We start from the raw sequence: 21,508 nt of genomic DNA on the forward strand, positions 1-21,508 counted from the left end.
TCTGTGTTCGTTGCGCTTTCCTGTGCTCTGGAGGCGCCCAAAAAGCCGCTCTGACAACGGACTCCCAAGTGGATGGACTCAGAAATCATCAAAGATATCTGGCAAAAGTCACACAGTGTTGCTTTAAGATCAAATAGAATGCCATCCATCGAAGATGAGTGCGGATGTCAAAGCCAGCACGATGATGTGGTTGGTATAATTAAATCTGACATTTCAACTGTCTCGCCCTCTGGCACGCACAGTGACACTATCTCATTAAAATAATTTGCAGTAAATCTGTCCATGTAACAATGCAATAAAGAAAAGAAAATCAACTTATATTGTAAAGCCGTACGGTGACTGCAGATGACTTATGATTTCCACATGGTGAAGCGATGCCAATATAAAATAATAATAATCTTAGCGTGTTCCTCAGGCAGACGTTGAAACTGTAAAGAGAAAGAAAAGTTGCACTTTTAAATGCAGTGCAGATAGTAGTCATTTAATTCAAAAAAAGTGACAGCAGTGAACACAAATTCTTCTCTTGAACGAAACGTCAAGAACAAACTCTCCTGTCGGTGAACCCCCTCAGTCGTTTACTCTCGTAATGGCAGTAACCAGTTCTGATTATGTTTAAATAACCAATAAATAATATTAAAAATAAATAAAAACACTCCTTTTAGTCAACAAAGCTAAAGGGTTCGTCTGAGTCGCACACACAGTCCACATGGCACTAGAGATTCTGTCTACTAAAGCATGCAAAGGACACCGAGCCAGGCTCACACCGACTGGTTGATGGGTGCTATGGCAACAAAGTTTTCACTGGAGTGATCCAACACCAAGGAGGACAATCCACATACAGGTACCGCTCCTGATTAGCGCTGATGTTTGGGTAGAATCCATACACAGACGCAGGCGCTCTGTGGCAGTGGTTTTTGTGTTTCCGTGTATATAAACTGAACAATGAACATGATTACCACTCCGCAAATACAGTATCTACATGAACACACTCGGGGCAGACGTGAAGGCGAAATGGCCTTAGAGACGTTATGAAAAATGTTCTAGGTGGTGCTATCAAAAAAATTAGACTGAGACGACGTGATATTATCAGAAACCCAACTTTAGGCAACTGTATGTCAAAAAAACCCAACCAGCAATGTATAAATTTGGCATCTCTTATCGCAACCTTAGCCAAATTCTAAACCACAAAACAATAAACACCTAAAACTAGCCACTGCAAATCGCTTCAGAATAAATGGTAGCACTGTTTCTGGCAGTGTTGGAAAAAATACAAAATAAAAGAACTGCTAATCATCTTCGATAAACAGCAAAGTCCCTTCCATTGGGACTCAATCCCTTTGATACTGTAAGGCAGTCCGAACGCCCTCATCTGTGACATCAAGCCAGAGAAAGTTCAGAAGTAGCCAATCGAAAGGAATCTCTGAATTCCTATAATCTCAGCTGATGGGGACCACTGAAGGGATGAAGGGGAGCTGTAGGTCAAATTCTTCCCGATTGTTTAAAACTGACATCTTCTGAAAACACATTTCTTTCACCACTTCTACCCTCAGACCTCGGTAGGAAAAAAAAAAAAGAAACCGGCAAACTGTGGAGCTCACAGGATTTCGCTCAATCATCCCGGCATTTCATCATTTCGGTGGCAGCGTTGCATGCTGGTTGCCATGATGGAGATTCAGAGGTTGGAAGATAGAGGGTGCGAGCGGGTTTTTCAGAGGTCATGATGGAACCACGTGGTTTCCGGAGCCTGACAGAACCCAGAGCAGCATCAGCTGAAGAGCCACCATTAATGACAGACGGGGACTCAGGCTGGAAGCACCGCCGCAGTCAGGATCCTCCTCCTGGGGTCAAGCAGAGAAGTGAAATTACACTTTATTAAAATTCATTTCAATAAAAACGCTTTAGCAGACAACTTTATAAACCTCTTGACGTGACGTGATGCTATAACAGCAGGGTCCAACATTGGTGACCCTGTCCTGCTGTGTTGGATTTCAAAACCATTATCGGTCAGGTTGAGTTGAGGCAAATACTATGTTTCTAAATGATATTTGATATCAGTCATTTTGTCTTCATGCAGCTTAGAATGCAAGGGGCTTGGGTCAGGTTTGGACACAAGGTCCAGAATGCCAGTTGGGTTGTGGTCAGCTCGGTTAATCCCACTCTGGCGGTACAGTTTGGGTTAGGACAGAAAAATGATGCTTAATGCTTTATACAGAAAACCCAACATTTTCAGAGATTGAGTTTCATTCCCAGGCCTCAGAGTTTTCTTTTCTAGCGTTTAAAAATCTATGTTACTGCTGATATTTATGTAAAGTAAAGCTCTCATGGGCTTTGGTCAAAAAGTACTGCTATGATACCGATTTTAAATCCTAAATATTGTCTGTTAAACTTTAAAATGTCTATTTTTTTATGATCCTTAAGTGTAGAGCATTAATTCTACAGATTAAGTGCAAATTCTTCTGCTCTTTGGAAAGAGCGATTTGAGAGATTGAGTCTTTATTTCAGCAATTAAGTCTTTATTTTTCCTTTACTTATGTCCTTAATCAACACACTTTTCAATGATTGATCTGAAGTTTGCGCAATAATTCTCTAAATTGTAGGAATAAAGAAAAAAGCTTGGCAGACGTAAGCATAACTAGCTAAAGTAGGTGAGGTTTAGCAAATGGCAAATTGGAAGTGCCAGTAATGACAGGTTAAAAAACACTGTTTGTGTGTGTTTAGCCTCATTGAAAACCACCTACAAGTGTCCTAACATGAATGAAATGTTTTATTTAGCTGTCATACAGTCGATAGATTAGTCTTAGACAATGATAGATGGGGGAAAGTACAAAGAGGAGAATTTGAAGATCAAAATCAGGCTGACAAAAACAAACAGATGGGGAGAAAAAATTGATGAAAAGAGATGCAGAGAGAGAAACAGAGATGAATAGATGACCAAATGAACATGTGAAAGTACAAGAGGAGGTTAAGTGCATAAAATCTCAGTGGGGAAAGACAGCAAGGAGCACAAACAACAACGTTGTTCTACTAAATGTAAGAAAATGGATGAGCGTCCAATGTGTAAAAAAAAGTACACCATTTTACAAGCGTGTCAGAGAACTGATTTTGATTGGATCGGATTGACATAATAAAAATACATAAACACAGCATAGCACTGTGTCGTATGATGTTGAGGATAAACACACAAAAGTGATAAAATAACCTCAAACGAGAGGATTTCCAAATCTGACTTGATATTTTACAGCGTGGGAGACCACAGACACAATGAACATCGTGAATGATTGTCAGCGTTTTACTACCGACACAGACTACTTGATGATGCACGGATCACACATTTGGGATTTGGGCTCTCATCGAAAAATTTAAGTGATTTAACGTGACTTAACAGCATTGGTGTCATCACTTAATAGCTGTTATGTGTGCACTGTATTGTGCTAAGACACACACACACACACACACAAAAAAGGAAAGTAGATGAAGTCATGGCTGAAAAGACGGGAATCAACTTGTACAAGTTATGGTTTCTAAAATTTGAAAGTACCCACTATAGTTGGAAGGGCCAGATCGGGCCCGCAATCTGGTCAATTATCCTCTCGTGTGGGGCAGGTTTAAGTTGGTTTATATGGATGTAGCAGTTATAAAATGTTACATACTGGACCTTTAAGGGCACTTTCACACCTATAGCTTGATTGCTTTGGTCTGCACCAGTCAGAAATATGTTATAATGTAGCAAACAATAATGGGTATGGTTTGCTTTTACATATGCAGAGCTCTAAACGAACCAAAATAGGCCGCTAAGACCATCTGTACCGGAATCGGACTAACCTCTGATTTCCACCGGGCGCGTCACCACCGCGGAACGTCGCGGTCACCGGAGTTGATCGCTGCCACTCTAATCAATGTGCACATTTCCACTGGGCGCGCCGCGGCTCACAAGGCAGCGCTGCGCTGCCATAACGCCCCCGGTGGCTGGACAGAGTACAGCTGAAAACCGCGGTGCTGAGGTTCTGTGCCGCTGAAATCCTGTATCTCATCGTATATCCATAATGCATTAAACTAGACCGTTTCGTCCAATTTGGTTTGGTTGTTTTCACACCAGAGGAACCGTACCAAAGTAGGGCAGATCAAGCGGCCCGAGACCACCTGGTTGATTTGGTGCAAACCATAGTAACCGTGATTACATTCACACCTACGCAAACGAACCGAACCAAAGCGACCAAACACGTTTGGTGCGTACCAAATGCTGTAGCTGTGAAAGTACCCTAAAAGTCTCAATGAGGTAGAGAAAGAGCTGGAGTTATGGGTCTGACCCGAGACAGCACATGAATGGTGGCAGCAGTAACATGAGGAGAGAGGAAACCAATGGGGGGCCTGCGCTCGTTCAGCACATCAGGCCTCATCCTAACCATCAACAGCCAATCAAAGTGTGGGTGAGAGAATCATGGGGCGAAAAGGTCCACATCGTCAGCAAGAGGTTAGGAAGCAAAATATGAGCAGAAAAAAAGGTCGAAACTACTGTGCGAGCGGGGATTAGTAATGCAAGAAAGATGCATTTACTTCAAGGACGGGAGTGTGAGAGAGTGCGTGGGTGGATGTTTATGTGTATACAAGTATGTGCATGTGGGTGAGCATGACAGCGCAGGGGCAAGTTTTTTCATAAGACCGAGAAAAGTCTGACATTACAGAGAGACTATAGAGTAAAAACAAACAAAGGGGTTTCACACGCAGAGATCCTGCGCTGCTCATAATCGTGTTTGCTTGGCTTAGACGTGGGGCGACAGCAAATTGTTAGTCTTTGCGTGGGAACAATCGGGCCGCTGAGGACAAAGTAGGACGTGAAAAATGGCACGAATCATGTACAGTATAGAGTTATGGGAAGGTGCCATGGGTAGGATTTCATCACTTATGGTAATGTAGTTTTTAGGATTGAGACTATTTTGTTGCTGTTGTTGCTTAATTTGCTTCACAACAGATCTGGAATGGTTTGGACCAAAAGTACAGCTCGACAATGTGACCTTGTAAAAAAATGCATGCTGATAAATCAAGCTTTTCATATTTTTCTTCTTCCCCTCCTTTACTTTGTTGTGATTCAGAGAGAGAGGAGAGAGGAGAGATCTTCGGCTGGTGTAGTCAGAAACGTTTAAAGGGACTCACAGGGACCTGGGAGGGAGGTCACATCAAACCAAACCCCCGAAGCCACAGCAGTTTGTTTACTGACGAGCTCGGTGTTTGAATTGACAACCGACTCATTTGCAGCTGAAAGGAATTAAAACCATGTCATAACTGATTTATCCAACAAAACCACACTCTCTCTTTTTTATTTTCCCCCTTCTTTTCTCTTTGGTCTCTTAAATGTATCACACTAACTAGCGAGGGGGGCATTTTTTTTCTACAATTTTACTAGTTATAAATCCCACACCAGGTGCAAATTCAGTGACATTGATTGCTTCCCAAGATATCTTATACACGCTTAGAAATAAAAGTGCTAAGTAGAACCATATAAGGTACTTCAACTTGTCCTCATAGGAGAGGGTTAGAGGGTTCCACCAAGAACCCTTTTAAAACCCTTTATTCAGGAAAGGGTTCTCTGGATCAAAATGGTTCTTACTGGAACCATTAGTGTTACCAAGAACCCTTGAAAAATCCTTTCTTCGGGAAAGGGTTTTTCAGAAGCGAATGGTTCCAGGTAGAAACTCAGCCTTTGTAAAAGAACCCTTTTGGATCCCTTTTGGTCTTACTCTGACTAAAATAGGACTTTTACCATGCTCTGAATGTCTACTCTGCTCTCTGTGACTCTACAATGACCCCTCCATGTTTGTTAAATAATAAATCCTATGTGTATAGCGTCTGAAATGGAAGTTTATAGGTAGTTAATACGTTACTTTTACATACTTTTGTGGTTCCAGCTTGTTGCAGTGCCAACAAATAAGCATAAAAGATATACATCTATTATCAATATCATGATTAATTAGCCCTGGGGATTCACATTTCAAATGTCAGCTCGGATGCACATAACAGATCTATTAGTGCTATAGCCGATCAACGTGAAGCAAAAATGAAAATTCCTAACAAGTTTGCACTTTCTTTGGCATGGATCTAAATAATTTTAGGATTGACATGTGAACAGTAGCCTCGGGACGCACAGATTCTTAAATTTTGGCCTGGACCATTTTCTCCTATTTTTTTTTTTTCAAACTTTCAAACAAGAAGCAACAAAAGTCTCACAGCTCAGCAACGTAAATCATCCTGTAGGGCGAAAGCAACCGATACGAGCACTTTGGAAACGGTTCATAAATGAGAGGCAGAGTCTGACGAAAGCAACTTACATGTTCTGTGTTATCAAAACAGACCGCGGGGCCTTTCCTGTAGCGAGGATTCTCAGCCATCTCACAGGGATCGGGACCTTTGGCTGGATGAGTGTGTGGTCAGGAACGTTACAGTTTCTGGATGATTCATCGCAATTTGCAGCAGAAGACACTTAACCCTGAAAACTACAGGCACAATTAGAATATATGAGATTTGGATTATGGTGGAAAATCACTAAGATGTGTTTAACCAGGTCGTCTGTCTTGTTTTTTTGTACTTTGAGGAGGAAATTGTTTTCCACGCAGCTTAATCTATAATTGACCACAGCCGTGTGATCTTCAAAAAGATCACATTTGTTTGTAAGCTATTTAGCATAATTACCCCACACTGCCATCTGCAATACAGACTCAGGTCCCTGTGGGACCAACACTGCTGCTTATTATGGCTGCAGGAGTGAGCAGATACAAATCAAGGTCGGCAGCGAGAGTCACAGATAATGGAAAGCAACCTTTCGACTTTTATAAAAGTCTGGACAGAGATGCTTCCTCCCCACAGCGAGTGGTAAGAATATCAGCTGATGTCTTCATGTCATCATCAGCGTCTCTCCATGTTTGTCTCATCAAAAAAACACACAAACTTTTTAAACATCTGCTCGCTCGAATCCACGTCCCCCCTTTTGCCAGATGATAGCTGTGCGCCGTAAAAGGATACACTGCTCCTCGTCCTGTTTCATCAGGGTGGCGTCACAGGACGAGCAGGTGAGTTTCGCATCAGCGATGATAAAGACCAGGTTAGTCTTGGGCAGCTTTTCAGCGTGGTACAGCCTGGAGAGAAGCAAGAGAAGACACACCAGAGACACAGAGAGCAGTTGTTGACACGTGGGCTCCAGTCCAGGAAAGATGGAGATATAATTTCAATGAATCATGCTCACAAGAGATGCAAAAAAACGAGTTGAATATTTAACCAGAACAATACAAGGAAGACACTTTTCTGATGCTTTTTTCCAATTGAAGAGCTGCTAACGCTAACGGAAATTACACACAATGGGGAGAAAACCCACTGTGGAACCACAAATTCACATCCCTTAACTGCTAATATTGCATCTGGGACACAAACCCGCTATGGCAACCAAGTGTCGTCAGAGAAACGTTTTACCAAAAAACCCACATGTTACTGCAGCACAAACGATTTTCCTCTGCTTTTTTTTTTTATGGAGGTCATTAAAAAAAAGTGTGTGCAGCTAATGTGCAGGAACAACGCATGGCATGCAGGCAGGCACTCCATTAGCTGGCACAAGGGGGCTTTAAATTGGTGTAAGTACGCACACACGAACACGAACAAGACGGTGTGTCCCCCCCCAGGAGTGACGTGACTTCACCTCCATGGCATGTGGAGGGGGTTTTTACGGCCACCTCTCTGTGTGCGCCACCTCTGGGGACTTCATTTGTGTCTCATGGATGCAAAAGTATCACTGCAGGTCACGGAAACGTGTCTGGACCCTAATGACATGGTGTAGCTGCGGCAGCAAAAAGCATTCTGAGTTCAAATCTGGAGGCCTTTGAACTGGGACTCGCATGTCCTGCACATGATTGTATGGAATTTCCCCTTCTCGCAGTACAGAGACATACAGTGTGGACTCAGATTAAAGGTCCATTGTGTACGAATTAGCGACAGCAATTAACAGAGGACTCCTGCTCATCTCTTGGTTTCCCATGTACGTAAAGTGAACACTTTTCTGCATTGGGTTAATGTGGGTGGAGCCATATTCCTGTTTAGGTAGTAAAAACATGAAATGCACATGTGTGTGTGTGTGTGTTTGGGTCACTGGGAAAACATGTGGTGCAAGATGGTGGTGGCCTCTGTAGATGTGCATTAGAAGGGCAGATGGATGTCGTCTTCCAGTTTGAAAGGTGAAGCCCAGGAAGTGGGACAAGAAGTTTGAGCAGAAGATGAGCTTTTGTTCTCCACTTGATTTACAATGGTGGAGTTCATCCATCCATCCATCATCTACCGTTTTATCCGCCACCAGAGGGTCGCGGGGGGTGCTGTGCCTATCTCAGCTGACATAGGGCGATAGGCGGGGTACACCGTGGACAGTTCGTCAGTCCATCACAGGGCCACGTAAAGAGACAAACAACCATTCACTCTTACACCTACGGTCTATTTAGAGTGTCCAATTTGCCCGATCCCTATATTGCATGTTCTTGGACTGTGGGAGGAAGCCGGAGAACACACAGTGAGAACATGCAAACTCCATGCAGAAAGGCCATTGTTCCAGCCAAAGCTTGAACCCAGGTCTTCGTGCTGCAAAGGCAAGAGCGAGAACCACTACACCAACCCTTATGGGTAGTATATTCAATATCTGCCAAGAAACCTGCACACAAGAGCTTCAATTGGAGATACTGAACATGCAAACATGCATTAAAAAAACAGGCTAGAATGACACATTTACTCAGTATATGCACGTTTTGAAGGCACGGCAGTGTTTACCTGGAGCAGTTTTCACAGTCGACTGTGCCTCTGAAGGTAAAGTTGCTGTTCATGAAATAGTACTGCGTTTGCGTGGTGATGCAGACTTCTTTCAGCATGGCATCGGACACGTCGTTGTCCGTTTCGGCTGCAAAGGGACAAACACTTCTATAAAACCTCCATAGTTAGCAGATTCCATTGCACTTAGCCAAGGGTAATAATTTTGCTTTCTCAATAAATCACTGTCGTATCAAGTGATGAAAATAGTTTTGGTGATTCAATTTGTCAGGGTTTAGTCATAATTTAATAGGCATCATCCGGATCATGCAACATTAAACTATAAAAACACGTCAACCTGTAAGCGTTGTTAAGTTACAGATCAGATGCTCATCTGTATTCCCACTAAACACCGCCTGGGAAAGACAATCGCACGCTCGCACACACACACACACCGCCTCGTATGTGCCACGACTTGCACTCAGCTGACGACCTGGAGATGAAATGGAAAAACGAGCTGCTAAGTGATAAACTGCTGAGTGATAAAATATTTGTGAACAGAAGAAACAATATTTTTCACTCCCAGTGTGTGTGGTATTGCACCAGAGGGGCAAGAAACAGTTACTCAACAGTGTATTAACTGATGCCTGGTCATGCCTAAATGTCAAAGAAAATCCAAAAACCCTGTTTCCATCACAAGGGACGCCAAGACGGAAGAGCACGTTCACTGTTTCAGGTCTAAAAGCCTTACGGGTACGAACTCACCTGCGTCCAGGAAAGTTGGGAATGTGACGCTGACCAGTATCTGCTGCAGTATGGACCTGTGAGGCAACAAGAACAAAAAAAGAAACTTTCAGAATAACTAGGGCGCAATTTAATCATAAAACATCTGTGGGAATCAAAAACCCAACATTCAACACAACCTAAAAGGGCATTCGACTGAAAATTGACTTGTTTCTTCGCTCCGACTTCAACCAAACCCCACTTTTATTTGACATATTGTAAAATGTGCTGTTAATGACATCAAGACATTGGGACGGAGCATAAATCAAGGGAAGATTTTCTGGAATGTTGACCGTCTTGGGAATATTTTAGCTATTAAACAGATGCTATACATCCATTTTTCGAGGCGCTCGCCTGTTTTCCATTACAATGTGAAAACTTTTATGCTGTGTAATTTTGTTATTAATCATTTGGAAGGAGGGGGAAAAATAATGGGATGACACTGGAAAAAAAAAAAAACACTCACCATGCTGCAGCTGTCGTCCACCATCCTAAACTCAAAATATCTACTATTGTGGGCTGATTGGGACAAAAACAAAAAAAAAGTTAATATCAGATGAATCAATCATTTACAGCACTTAAAAATGTGTTAACAGTGGCTGCAGTCGCTCAGGCGGAGGCAGGCACCGAGAGTTCTGGACACATTTGAATTTTTCCTCCGACTCAAGAGGAAGTTAGAGCAAAATCCTCCTCAACAAATGGGAACATAAATATGTAAACAAAGAGCCATGAGAAAAGAAAGTAGCACACGGTTTGAATGAAAGGCCCCGACCATGCTGCTTTGATTACGCTTAGCATGCGAGCGGCTTGTTGTGGTGAATCAGCGTTGCTTCATCTGCCTTTAGTGGACGTACGCGTCGTTGAGTCATCAAGAAAGTCTTCACCTCGCTGTGTTAAGAGGCATCACTGGCTGTTGACGGAATCTTTGACCACAATCTTTCATCTCACCTTGGCAAACGCGGACGACTTGTACACATAGCGGTACACGCTGCGGGGCGGAGTGATTGCGCAGTTTTGCCTGCTGTTGTGTTGAGTTGTTTTGCGTCTACATGAATATGAATCCCCTTTCTCTGGTTCCAGCTCCACCAGTAACGTAAACCTTCCCCCAAAATCGTGAGACAAATTCACGCCTGCAGACAATCTAGATCACCACGAGCCTAAGTCGTGCATTTTGTGAAGTGATGAAAAACAGCACCCCTTTTCTACATCACTTGGTGCGTTAGCCAAGCACGGCAGACCACCTAATCCTGTTACTGTTCCTGCGACTCCCACTCTAACGCTTTCACCATACCCTCTGCTACCCTTCTCATCTGCTCCATACTGATTTATAGCTCCCAGGTGAGCGATGGTGTGTGTGTGTGAGGAAACAGTTATGGATGCTCGTGTGTATGCGGGTATCAAAATGTGAGGACATGGAAGTGGGTGTGTGTGTGATTTCTGGCTTATGTAACTCACCACATAGACGGATCGCAGCCCCGCCGCCGCCTTGCTCTCTTTCTTGGGGTCACAGAGCGACTGGTAGTCGTAGGTCTGCTTCAGCGTGAACAGGGAGTCGTTCAGGCTTCTCATGAGGACGGGGTCGATCACGCCAAAGAAGCGTCCGATCTGGTATTCGGTGGGAGAAAGCGGCAACAACACGTGTCCGTTAAATTCAAAATTTACTGTCGAATGAGTTGCTGATTGAGCCTGTCGGCTGCACATAACTCTCTCAGTAGAGCAGCGTTTAGATGTCGTGTCATCCTGGTGACATCCCAGGGTCGCACACAGGAAATTACTAATTTTATGTGAAGACACACGCGGAGGGAACATTGTGCTGGTTTAACCCTCTTATGACCATCATGATATACAGGCCGCCTGGATTTATTTTTAATTTCTTTCAGTTATTAAACCCTTTAGGATTTACGATACTGAGAAGCTGATGAATGTTGTCTGTGATTGGACGGTAGATCTACGGAAGTCCTGAGGGACTACCTAAATACTTTTACAGTATCCATCCATTCATCTTCTACTGCTTTATCCTACATATGAGGGTCGCCAGTCCATCGTTTTTGAATTTTACAGATATCACAAAATATGGTCAAAGAGTTACGGTAATGAGACGTACACATGGTAACATAGGGGATTAAACAAGATGGCTGTAAACAGGTTGGACTACAGGAAAAGTGTATTTTTTACTGCTCAAAAAACCCCAATTGTTCAGTCGTAGTCTTGCTCTGTTATCTATACACAGTAGTGCTGGGCGCGTTAACGGCGTCAACGTTAGCGCATGGCGCATTTCTATGCCGACTGGATGGAAAAAGACGCACGTGGCGTCATGTTTACGTGACTCCGGAGTCTCTAAAGTAACGCTAAACTTTAAAAACAGAGGCACACATATGCAGTACACAGGTACGCTGGTTATTTGTAGCGCTGCTCTTTTTGCTCAAATAAACAGACTGCTCCAGTTCGACTGTAGGCACGCTAACCAGCGCTAAAAGGAGCTAATGCAGCTAACTGGTAAACGGTGCCTGGACTCTGGTGTCACGGCACGTAAACATGCCAGTCAGTCGTCATGGAAACGCATTGTGCGTAAACCTAGTGCCCAGCACTAATACACACACACACAAATGCTCCCTCAGGTCTGATACTTTCCGCCTGTTTCACAAACGTGACATTGTTTCAGAGGGAAAAATCATATAAAACATGACCAAACGTTACGCACCGTGGCTTTAAAACTAACACCACGCTGTAGATTTTTCTCTCTCAGTAAAAAAAAAAAATACCATGAGGCGTGTGCATGAAATGGCTTTTTTGTGAAATGAACTGCATGGTCTCTTTAAGAAGAGAAATTCAGCGATGGCCAAAAATCTTTAGTGTCCATCTGCGAAATCGTTTAGAAGCAGCTAAAAATAGTTTGATGTACAGAGGACTGGAGATGTCTTTTAAAGGTGACCCACACTTTAGAATCTCTCGTTCTTGTAGACGAACACAAGCAAGAACGTTTGTCGTAAGGCAACAAGAAATCTCTCAACCAAACTGAAAAACCCGAGCGGAAAAAACCCATTAGAATGACTGAGGATTTCCTCACATATTTATACTCTTTGGCCTGCGATAGTTCATAACATATAAACAAGAAAAAGTGGAGAATGTGAAGAACATGACACACAGGAAATCTGCCTCAAACCACCAGGATGATGGACTTTACTTTAATCTGATTAACACAGCGCACACAGCAACTATTCATTTTCACCCAGAGGAAGCAGTTTGTCTCGGCGTCTCTGTGGTGTGACACGACCGTGTGCTGGGGAGTGTTTTTCTATCCAGGAGGTTAGTCTTCATGTACGTACGCGAGAGTGTGTGTGTGAGTCCTGAAAGATGAGATTCCGCATGTGCCTGAATGTGTAGGTGTGCGTCCATGAGGAGGGGGGGAAACACAAGCTATCCCTTTCCTTCCACTTTTGTAAGGTCACCGTTAACAAGCCGTCCTCCGCGTATCCATTCCACTTAAGTCCAACGGTAAAACCGATATATAAATCTCCCAATCTATAAGGTAAAAAAAAAAAAGGGAAGCCTTCTCTACGTCCCCTCCCGCAATAACACCAATAATGAATTAACAGTCACAACCCAGTTGGGCTGCAGACTCCCCCGAGGGTTCCGGAGAAATAAAAAAAATGCGGGAGAGAAAGCGAGAAGCTTGCTCCTGTAAGAAATATGATTGAGAGCGCACAACCTTTTCCAAACAAGGCCTCGGGTCCCTCGGTTTTAGTGCTGCTGCCAAACTTCAGAGGGCGCCTGATTTATCCAGCACACACCCAGCCGTGATTAGGCAGGGGCCAAGGCTGCATGAAAAAACATTTACGTAGACGACAGCAGGGGCCCACGCTTAGCACTCAGGACAGGGCGGCAGGGGAGCGAGAGAGAACTTTTACTGTATGTGTTTGTGCACGTATCTTATGTCACTTTCTGGAAGAGAAGATGGGTCATATTGTGTGTGTGTGTGAGGTTTGTTTTTTTGTGTGTGTTTCCTGGCAGGTTTGATTGACTTAGCACAGGTATAGGTATCGTTTTACCGCAGGTTTGAACCAGTAAGGACGAGGTGAGGAAAACTTGGTGAAAAGGTAAAAAGTGACAAAAATGAAAAGCTTTTGTGGACAAAAAAATACTGAAACTTGTGTCATACACTGGTTTTATGGAATTAGATTTGTCACTTGAACACTTGAAATAGCCATTTCATCATTCAAAAATATTGTATTTCATTGTATGAAAATACACTTTTTGCGCTCCCTCACTTTTGTTCTTTGCACTCCCTGATTTGTTCTTTGCACTCCCTGATTTGTTCTTTGCACTACCTGATTTGTTCTTTACGCTCCATGATTTTTTCTTTGCGCTCCCTCACTTTTGTTCTTTGCGCTCCCTGATTTCTTCTTTGCACTAATTTCTTTCTACCTTAATTATACCCACTTACTAATGGCAAACATTCAATTACATCTCGGTATTGGGTAACAAACGCATCCATTACTGTCAGCACATTTTAAGTATTTTAAACTAGATAGGGCCTGCTGATGTTTGGAATAGTGAATGGTTGGGAAAACATGTAACACTTCATTTCCAGATAAAGTTCATGATTGATCATTATTTAAGTGTTTGTATGTTGTGAAAAGGCTTGAAGTGTGTTTAGAAATCCTCTAATTATGTGCCAGAGATTACACCCTGAAAACTAATGACTGAAGCCTGTGCAGCGTCTCTGTTGCTTCACCAACTGAGTCATTAAGTTGTTGACGTGTCGTTACCTGATTAAGAAGAGTGGAAAATTCTGTGGAAAAAACAGAATCACCCGCGACCCACCTGATCGATGTATTCGTCTCGATTAGACATCACCAGGAAGCCTCCGTCGTCCAGAATGACACAGTCCACGTACTGGAAGAACATAACGAGAGCGTATTTTAGTCATGTGGCGTTCAAATTAATCCAGGAATAGCAGTTGAAGCATGTTGAACATCTTACCATGTCGTTTCTCTGACAGCCACAGATCTCATCATTGCACTGGAGACATATTAAAACAGATATATACAGCAGTGATGAAAAGCCACGCGGTCTGGATCAAGTGTGCCTCGGCACGTGCGTGCGTGCGCATTGAGTGCCACAGAGGTGGCGTAAAAAAAACTCACATTCATCCGCTGAGTGGTGTTGATGAATCTCGCCATCCAGGAACTGATGTCCAGCTTCACGCCGACCACTGGGATTAAAAACACAAAAGCCAGACACTCTCAATCCCGCCGGACCCCTGTGTCAACTTTACTCCCTGAACTCCGAAAATGCAAACTTGGCCAAGGATCACAGGAGAGACGAGACAACGGTGATGTGTGGTTTGTGTGTGTTTGTGTGTATGTGTCATAGGGAGGAGGAGGAGGAGGTCGGGGGCTTGACAAATGAGGAGTAGCAGTGTTTGAAGAAAAAAAAAAAAAAAAAAAAGGAGTCCGTGTGTGTTTCAGGAAGATATGGAGGTGTGAATAGGTTTAAAGCTATGAGGTTGTGAATTTAGACGTGTGTGTTTATGCGGATGTGGCAGAGCGAGACACGTGAGAAAGTGTGTGTGTGTGTGTGTCCTTACCGGCTGGTTTAAGTGTGATGCCGTTGACGTCAATGTTCACTGCTCTGCTCACCAGGATGGAGTCATCGCTCGCTGCAAGTCGAGCAAAAGGAATGAGTAGAGATTAAATATAGATGATACACAGATCAATAAACATCCATCTTCTATAGCTTTATCCTCCACATGAGGGTCACAGGGGAGTTGATGTGCCAATCACAGCTGAAATAGGGCAAAAGGCAGGATCACACCCTCTCACATTCACACCTACAGTTAATTCTGTGTCCAATCTACCCTTATCCCCATATTGCATGTTTTTGGACTTGTGGGAGGAAGCTGGAGAACCTGGACACACGGGAGAATGTGGTTTTAACTTACTGTTGTTGTCTCTCACGAGGTAAGGCGTCGGCGTGAAGATGTACAGATCGTTGTCCAGGCTTCGCTTGTAGAAACTCGACTCGTAAGTCTCCGCCTCCTCCGTCCAGTCCAGGCCGGCGCTGTCAAAACAACACACACACACAATTTAGTTTGAGAAAACACACTACATCTTAGATTGCTTTCGCAACCAAAGGCCCATTTATAATCCCCTCACCCCGCACTTTCTTTCGGGTCGTACATGAAAGATGAAAGATGTGTTGCAGTACGACTTTACTGCAGCCCCTGAGCAGTTTTCCCTGTCGATTGTGGTCGCCCGTGAATGAACTCACTGTGACATTCTTCTCCAATCCCCCCCTTGAAACACAACTGGCAGCAGCAGTGTTTCTCATTTTATGTGGGTACCTCAAGGATCTGTACTGGGGAACAATGTACTTTCCCTGTTTTTATGTCGATAATAAACTTGCAATTCATCTTCATCTCTCATGATGATACGGCTTACACTTTCTAAACACATTAAGCATGAACTCTGGGAAGCTTTCTCGAGATTTGCAGTATTGTTTCAAATCACTTGGACTGCACTTAGGCCGAAATCATTAATCACATTACTAGAAGAGCGCCTTTTTTCCTTATCTTAATCACATTGAATTCAACTCTTTTAACACCGTAAAAACCAGATATTGCAGCAGGTGTCTGTTACCACTACTTGTGTTCTGGATGTAACGCTTTTAATCCATGGAAATCCATATTTCTATACATGGCAAAAGACCGGTTTATTTTGGGCGCCTTTTAATCCACTTAAAACCTTCTCTGCTCTAAATTTTGGGGCAAAACCTCTATGAATCATCAGCGAGAAGAAGGAAGTTCAATTCTTCTCATCGGCCAGTTTGTTGTCTTTTGCCTTTTGCTATTGTTTTAATTGTTAGTGTGTTTGAGAGTCAAATTTAATGAAAAAGAAGACACACCACACTCTTAGAAATAAGGATTCCAAAAGAGTACTTCTACCAGGGCTGAGGTTCTACCTGGAATCATTTGCTTCTGAAAAACCCTTTCCCAAAGAAAGGGGTTTTTCAAGGGTTCTTGGTAACACTAATGGTTCCAGTAAGAACCATTTTGATCCAGAGAACCCTTTAAAACTTCGTTCCTGAATAAAGGGTTTAAAAAGGGTCCTTGGTGGAACCTTTATAAAAATGTTCAACCTGGAGTCAAAAAGGGTTCTTCTATGAGGACAAGCTGAAGAACCTTATATGGTTCTACTTAGCACTTTTATTTCTAAGTGTATATAGTTCCAAAAGAGTCCTCACAAGTCTCATAATGCTCTAAATCCATTCTAACGCTCACCTGTAGTATTTGTGCTCCTGGGCCTACAGTATATGAGGATTGGATCTGACTGGATAAGAACCATTCGTGTCACATTCCACAGTACACCAGTGGAAGTCCAGCAATTGCAGGTGGGGTTATTCGTCCCATCTGGCCTTCAGATACCACGGGAGGAGGTGGAATAAGTAGCTATTGGTTGAGGTCTGCAGTGTTGTTTTAATTTTTTTTTACCCCATATGCCCCCACGAACCAGACATGCGCTGCACTTGATGGATGGACGATTGTTCAAAACCCACAACCTCCGGTTTTATTCCATTACTTATAAAACATAAGACATGTCATGTGTTCACTGTAGCGTTCTTGGCAGACCGGGCCATTAGTCTAGAGCCGATAATCTCAAACATATTATTCGCTCCTTTCCCCGTGCTCCTAAATCAGCACCCCTCTTTCACGTTTGACACTCACCTTTTGGGGTAGACGCGCGTGAGTCCTCCATCAGTGGCAACAAATCTGGCCAGGACACCGAGCCTGATGGGCAGAAGAAGATAAAGCCATAAAACATACAGTTACAAAAGGCTGGAATGTGCTTTATACCTGCCTGACATTTACTGGTGAAATACTTCAACCATCTGTGGTCAATTCTTTCCATTTGGACACTTGTTACCGACAGCCAAGAAACAAACCACGTTTCAGTTCAGCTTTGTTGTGTCACAACAGGCAAAAATTATAGATTCACTTACTGCAGCTGCCTTTTTTTCCAAATCTTGATCAGATCTGAGGTGATCCCCGCGTCCAGGAGCAACCGGTTCACCAGCTCCACGTTACCTATGAGAGCAACAAACAGAAACATTTCAGAACATGTGCCATTTTGGAGCACAATTCTCGTGTGTCTGCAGATGCACCAGAAATAGTTGAAGAGTGTTGAAACATTGGCTCTTTGATCTGTCAGACATCGACATTTGCAGATGCGTCATCTTCTTTGCAAGATAAATGTTGTTGTTTGCTTTGGGAGCCTGAAAAGGTCACGGCGGTCTCAAGCCGTGCCAGAGAACTTGATTTTAATAACTGAGGTGCATCGACAGGCAAGGAAGAGAACAGTAAATAAATGACCTCACCAATATGGAGCTAAAAAGACAGACATTTACACACAGTCGGCATTAGAACTGCCAATTTTAAGTGAGATAGTCTGAGATAGTGTGAATAAAATAATGCTGTTACCTACGACTGTCTTAAAATAAAAAGAAGGAAGCAGTGGGGGAATGTAACGCAGCCTCTAAAAAAAACAAAACAATAACAGCTGAAATGGGCAGAAAAATCAAGTCAATAATACGGTTTTCTTAATGTCATGTAAACACGTTAGTCCGACTAAAATTGAGCTAGTCTTAGTCAGACTAACACACAGGGATAACGCGATTCATAGTCCGATTACTCCTGCATATATACATATTAATGCTATTTAAAGCTAAACTTTAAAAAAAGAGGCATACATATTACGCATTCATGGTTATTTGTAGGTTATTTGTCTTTTCATTGAATAAACAGGCCGCTCCACTTCACCTGTAGGCGTGCTAACGGCGCTAAAGGAACTAATGGAGCTAATGGAGCTAACAGAGCTAATTGTTAAACGGTGCCTGGACTCCGGGCGGCACAAAAACGACGTCACGCTCGTGTTTTACTGGTCAGTCGTCATGGAAACGCGCCAAACGTTAACGTTGACATGCCCAGCACTAATACATAATATGCTTAGTCAGACTGGAGTCTGACTTGGCGTTCTGCACCAAAATGTCGTCCCTTGTCTTTGATAAGATAAGGACTATCTCATTTTGTCTTATCTTACGTTATATCAATCAGTGCTATACTGAGAATCACAGGGTTGTGTCGTGTTGATAGGCTGAATCAGCATTGTGTAAACTGGTATTTGTTTGTATTAAAAAAAAGTAAAAGTTAAGCACTACAGTTTTAATGGAACACGAGTGATCCAAGTGATTTCCAGTATTAAAGAACTCTTTTAAATCTGTTTAGAAAACTTAACATACTGTGAAACAGGCAACTTGAAAGTCAACCCATTAACTAACGTGTAACGTGGTGCTTTGATAACAGCGTAACAAATTCATTTCAGAGACACCCGACATGACCACGCAACGAACATGACAGGCTCGGCCCGTTCTCTGGGTTCTCCGCGGCTGCCTCTTTGAACCCTCCGACGACCCGCTCCAGCCCATTAACATCGAGGCTCGACGAGACACCTCCGCCACCTCCTCCAACATTTATAACACACCACACACATCAGAGAAAACAGCTGCTGTAACACTTTATCCTCCCGCTCCTCCGCCCCTCCTGCCCCCCCCTCTTTGTGCGATGGTTTTTATTAGGGGTCTTTTATTGAAGGCAGCCCAGGAATTCCTAATGTACTTCAACTTTTTCGCCACTGCAGTGGCTCAACCAAGTAAAGCGTGTAACTATACTGGAGCTGCCAGTAGTCCGCCAGGGCCAAACTCCCCTCTCTCCCTCTCTTCCTCTGCACTCCCTATGGGCTCCATTAAACTAGCAGCTAATAATGGTGAAAGTAATATTTCAATTGGGTGAAAGGTTTTATTGGATAATCATGTTGAGGTGGTTGTAGTGAGTTCTTAAAAGCAAACCATCAAGTTATACAATGGGAGCTGTTTTTATAAACACCCAGGGACCATTTTAGTTTAGTAGGGTAAAAAAAAAAAAAAAATTTAAAAAGTGAGCGATGCATATCAATGAGTGTATGATGTTAATGTGTTGGTCAGATGTTTGAGAGAAGGTCCATCGGACCTGATTTGCGTTTTATTGCTGCGCTCTGTCTTGGGCTTGACGTGTCCTGCTCTTTCTCACAAACACACGGTAATTGGATGAGGTCGAGTGGCTGTCGGTGGGGGTGTGGAAGGAATATTGCCAGTGAATATTGTGTGTGTGTGTCACATCTAAGCCGTGGAACCTCACACATGTGCACTCAGGCATGTGATGGTCAGACTTTTAGAGTTTAGCATCAAATGGGTTAACGCACAAACTCGGGGGGTTAGGGTTCCGCCTGGTCATGCAGCCAGACCTGCCTTTCACTGGAGAGACGGAGCTTTGGGAATACTTTTTGTGTTTCCATGAAATGTTTAATGCACATCTTAATGGCAAGCCAGATGGCCGAGATTCATTCACATATATATATTGCATTGCAACACCTTTGAGATGTAAATGGCAGTCTGTACCACCCTGAAAGCTTCAACTGAACATATATTTTCTGTGGTAATCTTCCTCTGTATCACCTCATGTTGAAGCTATTTTAATCCCATCAGCGCCGGGGCGAGCCAATAAGCAGCATGCTGATTGATCGCCATCAAACTGTGCTTGTGATTGGCTGTCATGAAGTGTGCAGGAAGCTATGACCAGAGAAGCTGAGTTCATTCCCAAAGAAAATAAGGAAGATGGGGCTTAAAACGTGTGTGTGTGTGTGTGTTGTGTTTGGAGAGGCTGGTATTTTGTTTAACAAGAGGATCTTAAGTGTGCGTGGATAAATGAGAGATGACGAAAACTGGGCCAGCTGTGACTAAAGAATTTTACCGCAATGTTATCGGTTGAAATGGACTGGAAATAAAAGTTCTGTTCAGGAACCCCGGGATCAAAGTCCAGACATATCCAGTCTTAGTCCGGAGTCTCAGAGGGAGAAAGAGGCTTTTCAGGGAACAATTCTTCATGTTCTAGTACTCACACATGGGATTGTTTGGCGTCTTTGTGTCAATGTAATTGTTGAACTCCATGAGGAACTCCATGTTGTTTTTATTCTTGTCAGGTGGCTTCAAGTCCTTACAGTACACCCTGTGGGAAGAAGAACACTGGAGTGAACTCACACGAAGAGAAGAGAGGGGGGGAAGGATTTGCATCTGTGCTGTGTCACACATATTACATTTTTTTTAAAAAACACCATGTTTCTCAAATAATTTTTGGAAAACGTCCAAATCCAAATAAACGACATGTCATCTCACCTCGGTGCGATGAACGTATAGCCGTATTCATCAAACTTGTCCGCGAGCAGGCTTTCAGAAACTGGTGAAAAGTGCAAAACAGTATGAGTTTTCGCTCACAACAGGTCGTTATTAGACAGTTTAATACGGAGCTGAAAGAATGATCGTACACAGACGAAGACTAAGCCTCCACTAAGAGTAAAACTTGTTGAATATTTAACAGCCAGGCGATATACCACCATGCTTATGGTATCCCAAAATATCATACCCTCACCCCTATATTGGGATATGCATTGTCAAGGCAGAGTTTTGCCAACACACAGTCCTAGAAAACTATAAAAACGGACTGTTTATGTATCTAAAACTTAATAATCTAATCTAATTCATGAAAGAATAAATAGAATTGTTGGATGATTGTGCCCAAAAAAAACCCCAAAAAATAACGGCTGAAATGAGCAGAAACATCGGTGCATTTATATGCATGTTAAAGTCGATTTTAGCTCGTTTAGCTGAAATTGAGCTAGTCGGACTAACACGTGATTCATAGTCTGATTACTCCTGCATATACACTTAGTCAGACTGGAGTTGGACAAATGCTGGTATTTGACACGGAAGTAGAAAGAGATGACGTATAAACTATACGTTTAAAGACCCAGTTTTGGACTGAAGTAGAGATTTATACTTTATCCATCTCACGTTATCTCGCCACTCG

At 43.0% G+C, this 21,508-nt stretch overlaps 1 protein-coding gene across 1 annotated transcript in view; it reads right to left on the bottom strand.

The window, feature by feature from the left end:
- Positions 1-465: 465 nt before the first annotated feature.
- The window catches only part of cacna2d1a (calcium channel, voltage-dependent, alpha 2/delta subunit 1a), an 88,828-nt gene continuing 67,785 nt past the window's right edge, over positions 466-21,508 (bottom strand). Inside the window, exons 23-38 of the mRNA XM_083906964.1 lie at positions 20,818-20,878; positions 20,544-20,650; positions 17,554-17,638; positions 17,279-17,341; positions 15,497-15,615; positions 15,143-15,214; positions 14,700-14,767; positions 14,536-14,574; positions 14,377-14,448; positions 11,008-11,157; positions 10,019-10,071; positions 9,535-9,590; positions 8,794-8,920; positions 7,015-7,127; positions 6,324-6,406; positions 466-1,838 (exon numbers count right to left, since the gene is read on the bottom strand). Coding sequence (XP_083763090.1) covers positions 1,716-1,838; positions 6,324-6,406; positions 7,015-7,127; positions 8,794-8,920; positions 9,535-9,590; positions 10,019-10,071; positions 11,008-11,157; positions 14,377-14,448; positions 14,536-14,574; positions 14,700-14,767; positions 15,143-15,214; positions 15,497-15,615; positions 17,279-17,341; positions 17,554-17,638; positions 20,544-20,650; positions 20,818-20,878 — 1,391 coding nt within the window. The 3' untranslated portion in view covers positions 466-1,715. The remainder of the gene's footprint in view (positions 1,839-6,323; positions 6,407-7,014; positions 7,128-8,793; positions 8,921-9,534; positions 9,591-10,018; positions 10,072-11,007; positions 11,158-14,376; positions 14,449-14,535; positions 14,575-14,699; positions 14,768-15,142; positions 15,215-15,496; positions 15,616-17,278; positions 17,342-17,553; positions 17,639-20,543; positions 20,651-20,817; positions 20,879-21,508) is intronic.

Source organism: Microchirus variegatus (assembly GCF_963457635.1).
Source record: "Microchirus variegatus genome assembly, chromosome: 20".
Taxonomy (NCBI): domain Eukaryota; kingdom Metazoa; phylum Chordata; class Actinopteri; order Pleuronectiformes; family Soleidae; genus Microchirus; species Microchirus variegatus.